Below are 12559 nucleotides of genomic sequence, written 5' to 3' on the forward strand. Positions count from 1 at the left end.
TAGACATCTTCATTAAACAAAATACATATGACCTACCATCAATACTTTAGACATCTTCATTAAACACAATACATATCTCCTAACATCAATACTTTATACATCACCATTAAACAAAATGCATATGACCTACCATCAATACTTTAGACATCTTCATTAAACACAGTACATATGTCTTACCATCAATTCTAAGACATCTTCATTAAACAAAATTCATATGTCCTACCATCAATACTTAAGACATCTTCATTAAACACAATACATATGTCCTACCATCAATACTTTAGACATCTTCATAAAACACAATACATATGACCTACCATCAATACTTTAGACATCTTCATAAAACACAATACATATGACCTACCATCAATACTTTAGACATCTTCATTAAACACAATACATTTGACCTACCATCAATATTTTAGAGATTTTCATAAAACACAATACATGACCTACCATCAATATTTTAGACATCTTCATTAAACACAATACATTTGACCTACCATCAATATTTTAGACATCTTCATTAAACACAAAACATATGACCTACCATACTTTAGACCCTCATAAAACACAATACATATGACCTACCATCAATACTTTAGACATCTTCATTAAACACAAAACATATGACCTACCATACTTTAGACCCTCATCAAACACAATACATATGACCTACCATCAATACTTTAGACCCTCATAAAACACAATACATATGACCTACCATCAATATTTTAGACCCTCATAAAACACAATACATATGTCCTACTATCAAGACTTTAGACATCTTCATTAAACACAATACATATGACCTACCATACTTTAGACCCTCATAAACCACAATACATATGACCTACCATCAATACTTAAGATATATTCATTAAACACAATTAAACACAATACATATAACCTACCATACTTTAGAAATCTTTACATACAGTTTCTCAAATTTAAGATATTTGAACTTATGTAAACTGCTGTTATATATGCTCTTCGGTTGGGTTTTTGTCTCTTTGACATATTCACCCATTTCCATTCTCAATTTTACTCTCGCTCTAATTCTGCAACAGATGTATTGTTAAGACACTCATTCTTAATTGATTATGTTTATTGTATTATTGTATTATCTCTCTGTAAAGGTGAACTGATCATCTACAATGACTTCTACCAGATTCACTCACATAGAACATAAAATGTCCTCACATGATAACTCAGTGGCGGATGCAGGAATTTTCGAAAGAGGGGGTGCTAGCCCAGGGCAAAGGGGGGGTGCAAAACATATGTCCCGATTCAAATGCATTGATCGGCCAAAATAAAGAGGGGGTGCCCACCCCCGGAACCCCCCCTCTGGATCCGCCACTGTAACTTATCTGACCGTGTGATCAGTATCAACATAATTTTGAATTGTAACATGATATTGCAAAAGTCGTCCTTTTATTATTGTGTTGAAAATAATGGATAGTTCACAAATGTGTGTATTACTTAAATTTATGGAGCACACATGCATCTCTGTTCAATTTAATAAAATGTCATCTTATTCTTAAAAATTCCTTTGGTAGTTCACAGCCACAGATATCTCTTAAATGTTCTGGAGAGAGGAAATTCTGCAAAAGAGTAAATGAAATAATGGGTTAGTGTTCTGTCTCTGTGTAGATTGACACATAGTAAGGACTGAGACAATCTGACAGAATTATAGTGATTCAAAAGTCCCCCACCATTGCAGCATTGCTTTAAAATATATTTCAATTTTTTATTCAAACCAATTATCAACTCTTTGTTTCATTAAGGTGATTATCCTTCCGTCCTATAAGAAAACTATATTTTTTCCAGTAATAAAAATTTTGTTACAGCTTTATTCTTTCAGAATATATCAATGCATGCAAATGTACATAACATACCAACCTCTTTCATTTTTTTATTTAGTTGGACTTTACACCTCTGAAGGCAAGACACCAATGGTTTATACAGGCTTCTGTGCTGGTTCAACTTTACCATGTACGCATGTACACAAAGCCTGAAACAAAATAATGTATAAACTTTTATTGTTTTATATTTGTCTTTTTAGGTCCTTCTATAGCTGACCATGCATTATTGGTTATGCTCATTGTTGAAAACTGTAAACATATAACAGTTGTTAACTTTCATTTTAATTTGTCTTTGATGAAGATTAGTCTCATTTGTTATCAAATCACAGCTTCTTATATTTGTATTTGAGCTAATGGCTTGAGATTGAATATGAATATGTCAATGAAAATACATCACAGAAAGCTTATTATTAGAATAAGCATATTGAGGCATATACAAACAAACTGGAGGCTCTAAAGAGTCTGTGCTGCTCACCTAGGTCTGTATGCATCTTCAACAAAGGACACTCTTCAAAATTGATAGACAAGAATATAACTTATAACAAAAATCTGTTCTTTGCTGATCTTGTATTTCAAATCAATTTTCTGTTTACAGCTCTCTATTTTTTGCCAGCTTCAGTATCTATAGCTATCTATTTTAGTTTTCAAGATAATGGGTAAAAACAGATGTCTACTCATTTGTAGATCTTTTCTTGCTGATCAATTTTTTATTTAAAGTGTCGATCCATCTATATAGTTTTCAAGATGATAATTATAATCATATGCATAAAATACTGGTGAAAATCATTGTAAAAGAGCAAAATTTAATAAAATGTGGAAAAGTCTATATTTTTATCATTTTCCCCTCAACAGCTTTTATTTTACTTCAATACACAAACATATATTTCATTTGTTGCTCAGTTAAACCAGGATTTAAATTATGTTTAGTCATAAAGGCTTTTTAAAAAGAGCATGAATCATAAAATAAACATTTCTTTTGCAAGGTTAGAATAGTATGAATATCTCAAGGACATTTAAACAGTTTACTCTAGTGTAAATAGCCTTGATCAAGTTATGATATCTAAATATAACTTCATTTAAATCTAAATATTACCTTTACTTTACCCAGGTACAATGTATTATTTTCACATAAGATACAAAGAAGGAAGTATATAGCTTTCAATAATGGCGTTTTCTAAATCAGTTGTTAGAAGCCAGATGCCAATTAACTGTAATTTATGTGAAACTGAGAAGAATATCAAATGGAAATGCTTGACCTGTGGGGTTCTAATGTGCAGTACATGTAAAGATAAAATACATCTGAGAATTGGAAAAGATCATAAGGTAGTAGACATCAAGAATGTGGGGCAGCCTGGTGAAGAATTAGACTTTAAAAACATTATCTGTAAAGAACATTCAGAACAATATTCCTGTCTTTTTTGTACAAATTGCGACAAACTTGTTTGCCCTACTTGCATTGCTAAGGTTCACAAGAAACATGATCTAACTGAAACTAGAGATGTATATAACTTGAAGATAGAGAAACTGAAAAAAGGACAAAGTAAATTGCAAATAGAAAAAGATGAAATTACTGCCACCAAATATCAACTGAACCAGTTTCAAAATGATGAGAATTCAAACTATGCCAAATTAAGCAAAGAACTTCTTAACCATGAGAAAGTTTTGAAAGAAGCAGTTGAAAAACATCTCGCAAAACTAAGAACTGAATTAGACCAGAACCACAAAGCGTCTTCCAAAGCAAATGCAGAAAGTATAAATGCCATTTCCAAAAGTGAGAGACAAGTAGAAGAAAAGTATAGGGATGTTCAGGATTTCATTAATACCACTGACATCACTAAATTTTTCCAAGAGGTAGACAGAATTGAGAAATCAATAGAAGTATCTGTTCCTAAGTCTGGAATATCTAGCAAAACAACACTGAAGTTTATTCCTGGAGAGATAACACAGACGAACATTGGAGTACTACAAAGTGTAGACATACTCTTACCTGAAGTAAAGGTTTCTCTTAGTGTTGTAAATCAATATCAGCCTAATCTTACCATGGTTAGTTATCTAACAACGTGTCCTGATGATACACTGTGGATAGCTTGTCATTCAGATAAAGTGATACATAAACTTAAACCTGAAGGAACCAGTCTGAAGAAGATATCTACCTTCAACATCATGGTCAATGGCATGGCAATAACTGAATCTAATGATCTACTTCTTGGAGTAGTTGGAAAATCCAGACTACAAATGATCAGCAGTACCACTGGTAAAGTAACAGACACTGTGTATAACATTGATCCTTTGCTTCTTTCAGCCATTCATGTCACCAGCAGTGGACAGATCATATTAGGAGGTGGTACTGTAGAAGGAAGACGAGTAGTTATTGTAATAAATGAGAATGGAGACCGTGAAGCTGTGTATGAATATGATAAACTTAATCAACCTATATTTAGTTATCCCAGGAGTATTACTACAACCAATAATGGTAATATACATGTGTCAGACTATACATCAAAGGAAGAGTGCGGTAAAGTGGTAGTGCTAGGACAGGCAGGTGATGTGATAAACATATATAAAGGGGATACAGAGATCAACAAGGAGGTACCATTCAGACCAACAGGAATAGTGACAACACCAAGAGACAATGTCATTGTAGTTGATGCTGACAATGATACCCTCCACATACTGAACCACTCTGGTCAGCTGATTACATACATAAAGACATCAGAACATGGAATTGAATATCCATATACCCTTGCTTTTTCCTCAACAGGACAACTCTACATAGGATGTACTAAAGACAGTACAGCCAAGGAAGCCAAACTATATAAAGTGAACATATCAGCATGCTGAAATTATCAATAAACAATATTGGCCTACTCCTTTGCCAGGCTTTGGGTCTACTCAAGTCAAGTTTTATATATTACTATAACAAAAATTAAAAGACAAATTTCTTATTTATTGAATTTAATTTCTCCCTTAAAATACTTAACAATATTAACAAGAATATGTCCATAGTACACGGATGCCCACTCGCACTATCATTTTACATGTCCACTGGACCGTGAAATTGGGGTCAATACCTTAATTTGGCATAAAAATTAGAAAGATCATATCATAGTTAACATGTGTACTAAGTTTCAAGTTGATTGGACTTCAACTTCATCAAAAACTACCTTGACCAAAAACTTTATCCCGAGCTTCACACTATCTTTTTCTTTGTTCAGTGGACCATGAAATTGGGGTCAATACTTTAATTTGACATTAAAATTAGAAAGATCATATCATAGGGAACATGTGAACTAAGTTTCAAATTGATTGGACTTCAACTTCATCAAAAACTACCTCGACCAGAAACTTTAACCTGAAGCGGGACGGACGAACGAATGGACGAACGAACGGAGGCACAGACCAGAAAACATAATGCCCCTCTACTATCGTAGGTGGGGCATACAAATATTATTTTTCTGACTGCTCATCAAACAATACATTTTACCTTTATGTAATGCATTGTTTACTTATAACCAGAGCAGAGTTAAGTTAAGATAGAATGAATATCTTTGTGACAACCTTTTTCTTTTTTATCAAAATATTTACATCCTTACTGTTGGTTAGTCAGCCTTGTACCCTTTTGATTTTAGATGTTATATTTCTGTGTAAATTCATTAGCTTTATTTTTAATTTTTTGTTAATAGTAAAGAAGATTTATATTTCGTTGGCACTTGTCAATCTACATCATATTTGTTTTTAATTCCCAGGCTTCACAAAAATCTACATTTTGAATCAACATTAAAATTTCCTGCCACCTTTTTCTAAAATTCTGTCTTATTAAACAGTAAAACAATGTAATATCTTAGTTTACCAGTTATATTTCTATATATATGAATTAAACTTACCTGATATCTAATTTTATATTTTGAAGTGTTAAAAGTTGCTTGGTATTTTATAACTACATATACTCTAAAATAAAATTGTTTGATATTCATGGTTTTACTTGAATTCTTGTTTTACACTGATTAAGGGTTTACTAGGAATTGTTCTAACATGCCTTTTTGAATCTTTGAAACCCACCTCACCACTTAATCAAAACTCCATCAACTGACCATAACTAGAGGCTCTAAAGGGCCTGTGTCGCTCAAATTTCAATGTGTATAGCTTCAACAATGGACACTCTCAAATAATGAGAACTAAAGAGGTTAGTGTTTTACTCATTGACCTGTATTTGTTGTTTCTGTGTCATTTTGTATCTTGTGGAGAGTTGCATCATTCTTGTATCATTCACAATCATACCACATCTTCTTATTTTTATAAACAAGAATGTGTCCATAACAAGGATGCCCCACTCACATTATCCTTTTCTATGTTCAGTGGACTGTGAAAATGAGGTTAGATGTACCATGCCAGACATACATGTACACCTTAAATCAATCTATGCATTAAATATAGTTGACCTAATACTTATAGTATTTAAGAAACAAACTTGATCGATTAACCATGAAATGAGGTCAAGGTCAGATGATACCTGCCAAACCAGCAAATACACCATACAACAAATAAAATTGACATTATTTTTGCTAATGCTTATAGTTTAAGAAAAACAGACCAAAAACAAAACAACTTAACACTGAGCAATTAACAATGAAAATAAAAGCAAGGTCAACTATAACCTGTAAGACTGACATGCACATCATAAAATCTTTCCATACACCAAATGTAGTTGACCAATTGCATATGGTATTAGAGAAAAAAATGACAAAAACACAAAAACTTAACTTTAGCCACTGAATCATGAAAATGAGATCAAGGTCAGATGACACCTGCCAGTTGGACATGTACACCTTACATTCGTTCCATACACTAAATATAGTTTACTTACTGAATAGTATCTGATATATGAACTTGATTATGAAAACTAACTCTTTTTTTTGTAAGTAGTCACTAAACCATGAAAATGAAGTCAAAAGAAAATTGACATATGACTGACAGAAGCTTCATAACATTAGGCATCAATATATAAAGCATGAAGCATCCAGGTCTTCCACCTTCTAAAACATAAGCTTTTTAGCAGTCAGTTTACACCGCTGCAGGATTTCTGTCCCTGAAGAGCTTTCTTTAACAAAAATTACTTTCTAGATTACAAATGGACTTCTAAGAATAAAAATTCACTCTATACAATACAAATGGACTTCCTACAATACCTAGAGTACAAATTGACCTCCTAGAATACAAATGGACCTCCTAGAATACAAATTGATTTCCTAGAAAACAAATAAGACTTACTAGAAAACAAATAGACTTACTAGAAAACAAATTGGTTTCCTAAAATACCTAGAGTACAAATTAACTTCATAGAGTATACTTCCTAGAATACAATGTAAACGGAATTCCTAGAATAGACTTCCTAGAATACAATGCAAATGGAATTCCTAGAATAGACTTCCTAGAATACAATGTAAATGGAATTCATAGAATAAACTTCCTATTATACAATGAAAAAGAAATTCCTAGAATAGACTTCCTAGAATACAATGCAAATGGAATTCCTAGAATAGACTTCCTAGAATACAATGTAAATGTAATTCCTAGAATAGACTTCCTAGAATACAATGCAAAAGTTTTATTTGAATAATACCTACCACTGAATATGCCCAGGACTTAAAATAACTCCATTTTTACCATGTATCTGAAAAAGTAAAATTTCTTTAGACTAAAATATGCTTACCAGATGTAAAACTGTAATGTATACAACAAGAGTGCATACACTGAAATGTCTCGCCTTCTTTACTAATCATTGATATTATGTTGATAGTCCTAAATATAAAGCTTTATTACAATGTCACAAAAACTTAACATTAACAAAGAAAACTAAACATTGACCAATGAACCATGAAAATTAGGCAAGGGCAGATGAACCATGCCAGACAGAGATGTACAGCTAACAATTCTTCAATACAACAAATATAGATGACCTATTGCTTATAGTTAAAGGAAAACAAACCAAAACACAAAAACTTAACACCAAGGAATGATCTGTGAAAATGAAGTCAAGGTCAAATAAAACCTGTGCGACCCACATATAGATAATAAAATATTTCCATATTTCCATACACCAAAATTAGTTGACCTATTGCATATAGTATAAGAAAAAAAGACCAAAACTCAAAAACTTAACTGTAACCATTGAACCATGAAAATGAGGTCAAGGTCAGATGGCACCTACCAGTTGGACATGTACACCTTACAGCCCTTCAATACACAGAATATACTAGACCTATTGCTTACAATATCCAAGATATGGACTTGACCACCAAAACTAAACCTTGTTCACTGATCCATTAAATGAGGTCAAGGTCAAGTGAAAACTGTTGGACGTGCATGAGGACCTTGCAAGGTACGCATACCAATTATAGTTATCCTTATATTTATTATAAGAGAGAAATTAACATAACAAAAAACTTTTTTTCCCCAAGTTGTCCATGAAAATGAGGTCAAGGACATTGGACATGTGACTGACAGAAACTTTGTAACACGAGGCTTCAATATACAAAGTATGAAGCATCCAGGTCTTCCACCTTCTAAAATATAAAGCTTTTAAGAAGTTAGCTAATGCTGCCGCCTGAACACTATCCCTAAGTTGAGCTTTCTGCGACAGACTTGACAATAAAACTCTCTCATATGTCAAGCTGTTCATAGCAAACCATATCTTATGAAATACAAGCAATGCATGCTGCATTGTAGTATGCAAGATATTAGTTTTTCTCATAAGCAATAATAGTAACATTTTCAAGATAAAGACTTCAGAACATTAAATTTCAGAAAAAATCCGTGTTATCAATAAAGAAAATTTATAAACTGAAAATATTTTTTTTTGCCCCAAGATGAAGGTTTCTTACATTATTTTTGTTAAGGCCAAACAAAATAAATTGTCTTAGTCGTTGGATTTGAACATATCTTCTATACATTTTTAAATTGCTTATATTTAATCTTATACCTTATTGATAACCATGAAAATTCTTCTGTACATGTAAAAAAACTCTAAGACTTCAGGCAAAATAAATTTCATCAAAATCAATCAAGAACTTTTTAAGTTTTTAGCTGAACAGTTGAACTATGTTTTATTGTGTTTTTCACCCAAAATGTAACAAAAAAACAACAACCAACAAGATAAGTCTCTGGTTACCCTTAGATAAGAGTTATATGCTATCTTCATTATATGGCTTATTAAAAAAATTATTATTACTTGTATAATGATCTATGAAATAAGCTATTATAATGTGAAGGTGAATATGGGATGTCATACACAGCAAAAAGTGCCACGCATGTTTCACGCATGTTAAAGAAAACGTGTGTAAAACGTATGTTTTTTGTGCGTTTAATGCATGTTTTTTACAACATGCGTATAACAGGCGTGCAAAAACATATATTAAATATGCGTTACAAAACGCATGAAATACTTCACATGTGTAAAATGCGTGTTAATACAAACTCATGTAAAATACGTGTTTTACATGCGTTTTACATGAATTTCAAAATTATATTTTTTTTATGACTGATTTTTTTATCTTTGGCTTATATGTTTTATTTTTATTGTGGAAATTAACAATTTAAAAATGAAAGACACGATTAGAATCCCTCCTTTATCCTTGGTTGGAAAACCCCTTTGAAAAATGGGCTTTTGGCTGGATCCACCACTGAAGAATGTAATAACTTGAAAGTTTGAAAAATAAATGAAAAAATACAAAAACATGTCTGCATAAAATATTTAATATCTTAATTTTAAAGCATTTGGTTAAGCTTGAATAGACAAAATTCACACATGGTTAAAATGAAATGCTGTAAAGTATGTAGTTGAAACAATGTATTAACTGACTTAATATACATTGTGATATTTGATATGCTGTCATTTATTGTCTTTTCCTTTACTTCTTTCTCATCATTGATGTCCTTCAATAGCATCATAAGAGTATATCATCTGACACAAGTTTGTTAAATTCTATATTTTGATTCAATTCATATTAAAGTTCTATTCATCACAGTCCTGTTGCTGCAAATGACTGGAACTGCTTCCTGGCACAGTTACTTCTTCTTTTTAATCTGCCCAAGACATTTCCAAGTGACAATTTCTTCTGTAAACATAAAAAAGATGATTAAGTAAAAAGACATTTGTGATGTTTATATAAGAGATGTCAAATTTCACAAGAACTGAATGTAACTGAAAGTTAAAAGTTCATGAAAGGCAAAAGTATAATGAACATTCTTATGAAAAAAATGTGCAAAATCAACAGGTATATATTCTTGAAATATAAGTAACAAATGCAGTTTTCTAAAGCTAGGCTTGAGAGAGCTCACAATAGTATTTTTCATATCATTTATATTTCCAAGTGGCAACATGTGTACTAACTACTATTATTTAACTTCACCAAAACATTGTATGGGAAAAAGAATGTCATGAATGTGTAAACATGCAAAAAAATGGATAAAATGAAAACTTGATGCATTTACTTTATCCCTGCAATGTGTTGTTTTGCAAGACAAAATTTTAAAAAGATGAAAAAGTACTAACCTAACTAGTTATGCAAATGCAGTGAAAAATTTGCAGCTAGCATATATAGACATAATAAAGGACAGATTTTTTTTCTGTAAAATTCCGGTTGCATATATGTATATTCATACCTTCTTCAGATGAAGGATAATTTATAGCATGGCACATTTGGTATTAACTTTGTCTGATTCAGTAAGCAAAATATTTACCACTTGATATCTCTTCTGATTTATTGTTTGTTGGGATGCTGTCCCACTAAAATATACTTTACACATTCTTTTATTCAAAAACAGATAAACTATTAAACAAAAGTCATTGCAGAATAAAACTTCTTACCTGAAGAGTCCATTTTTCTCCAGTGTCAATTACAAGTACATTTTCTTTTCTTTTCTTTGGTCACGTTTTTTAAATATTGTCTTGTCCCAAATTTTTTTTGTTATTGCATGTATTGACTTGCTTGGAAACTTTAATAAAAAATATATCAGTTTATTAGATAATTAAAAATGTTAAACAAAAATTGTAAAACAAATTGCTCTGATAATTACATCTATACATATATATACATGTATATGTGTATGGGAAAAAATGGTTTATATATTAATGCTTGAGTTTTTATTAGCTTTTAATGAGCTTTCAATACTAGTACCTGAAAGTACTATTAAGTTTTGATTGTTTGTCTTCATGCTAGATGTTTTTTTTAGCTTTGTTCCAATTCAATGAATCAAAACAATTTCTAAACGATTTCACCACTTTGTTCCTCTTTTGTGCTGTTACACAACAGTCCCAGTACACGTACATTCTATTTATGCCTGTTCCAAGTCCAGATGAAATTTAGTTGTTGTTGGATGCAGTCTGCCATTTTTGATTTACCTTGGCAAATCATTTAACATTGTGTCATGTCATTAAGCCTTGATGGCCTGTTATACATTTTTTGTAGCTGACAGTATGAGCTTTGTTCATTGTTAAAGGTATTAAGGTGTCCTATATAGATGCTTAAATCCAGTTCATATGGACATTAGTAGATAGTAATCTCATAGGCAATCATACTACATTGATCTCCTTATTTTCAATATCATCATTCAAAACTGTATAATTTTTAACACATGTATAATTAGTTACAAGAAATATAACTCAAGTTACAATCTAATGTAGCTTAAAAGCTGCCAGTGTAGTGTGCATTTCAACAAAAAATTGTATATATCTTAATTATTTTAACACTGTGTCTGAATTCTGGTCATTTTGCCATGTTTGGCACCTGGTCAAATGGGCACCTTTGATAGTCAATATGGCATAAAAAGTCAAATCCACCCCTTTTTAATTCGGGTAACCCACAGTGGTTACGTCCACACCCAAAATTACTATTATGTTTTGCAAGTGAACTATTGAAGACTCCCATAATTGTTTTATAAACTATCTAATATAATTGAACTGATCCTTAAACCTCCTTTGAAAAAGAAACCATATTTTTACATGTAGAATCTAGGTGCTCTATTTATATACAGTGTTGGATCTCCATCTACCATTATACATTTACCCCCCCCCTTTTTGTGGGGAAAATTTTGTTGATTATATAGGGAATCATTGGAGCATGACTGGAGCGGGCCCCCGTTAGGTCAGTCAGAAAAAGTTATGGATCTGCCACTGAAAAGATCAGGAAAATCAGGAAAGGCAGATTATTCAAAAAAAAAATCTGTGATAAAATGTAAGTGTTTTCTCTTCTTTTTTTCCTCGTCTGTATTGCTATATACAGCAGTAGAGAAGAGTACCAAAAACTTCTTTCATATAAAAGATGAAAACCGTTTTTAATATAAGGTGGCAGTTAAAAAATCAATTGCAGAAATTTCCTGAAAAAAGGTGCCGATTTGACTTAAATGGGCTTAAATAATGTGACGAATTGACCAGGTGCCCCCGTGTTTAGTATCATTATGTGTCCAGTAAAATTAATTAGAAATTACAGAGTTTTTTTCATGTTAATTGATTCACATTATCGATATACTTACACTGATTGAGTCTTTGCAAAATTGTAGTTAGGCCTATACCGTATTTTATCGTACAAAAATAACCGCGGGAAATACCATTACACTGGCATGGAGACTCCGAGGAAATTACGGAATCCACATTCCTATAGTTTTTTAAGGTCCAATCGGTTACATACAATTATTAA

At 31.7% G+C, this 12559-nt stretch overlaps 2 protein-coding genes and 1 long non-coding RNA gene across 3 annotated transcripts in view; 1 reads left to right on the plus strand and 2 right to left on the minus strand.

The window, feature by feature from the left end:
• Positions 1–1453: 1453 nt before the first annotated feature.
• LOC134716799 (telomerase reverse transcriptase-like) overlaps positions 1454–12559 on the minus strand; it is a 72123-nt gene continuing 61017 nt past the window's right edge. The window contains exons 30-32 of the mRNA XM_063579806.1: positions 7490–7536; positions 1903–2014; positions 1454–1604 (exon numbers count right to left, since the gene is read on the minus strand). Coding sequence (XP_063435876.1) covers positions 1530–1604; positions 1903–2014; positions 7490–7536 — 234 coding nt within the window. The 3' untranslated portion in view covers positions 1454–1529. The remainder of the gene's footprint in view (positions 1605–1902; positions 2015–7489; positions 7537–12559) is intronic.
• LOC134715912 (uncharacterized) lies at positions 2979–4724 on the plus strand. Its single transcript, XM_063578467.1, has one exon. The coding sequence runs from the start codon at positions 3030–3032 to the stop codon at positions 4704–4706; it is 1677 nt and encodes a 558-aa protein (XP_063434537.1). The 5' UTR covers positions 2979–3029; the 3' UTR covers positions 4707–4724.
• LOC134715910 (uncharacterized) lies at positions 9602–12473 on the minus strand. Its single transcript, XR_010106814.1, has 3 exons — positions 12396–12473; positions 10732–10859; positions 9602–9979 (listed from the first exon to the last, which is right to left on the minus strand). It is a non-coding gene; the product is annotated as an uncharacterized LOC134715910 (long non-coding RNA).

The sequence above is a fragment of the Mytilus trossulus genome, chromosome 4 (assembly GCF_036588685.1).
Source record: "Mytilus trossulus isolate FHL-02 chromosome 4, PNRI_Mtr1.1.1.hap1, whole genome shotgun sequence".
Classification (NCBI taxonomy): domain Eukaryota; kingdom Metazoa; phylum Mollusca; class Bivalvia; order Mytilida; family Mytilidae; genus Mytilus; species Mytilus trossulus.

Excerpts from the sequence above, each read along its gene's own strand:
- LOC134715912 (XM_063578467.1), top strand. The coding sequence starts at position 3,030 with ATGGCGTTTTCTAAATCAGTTGTTAGAAGCCAGATGCCAATTAACTGT.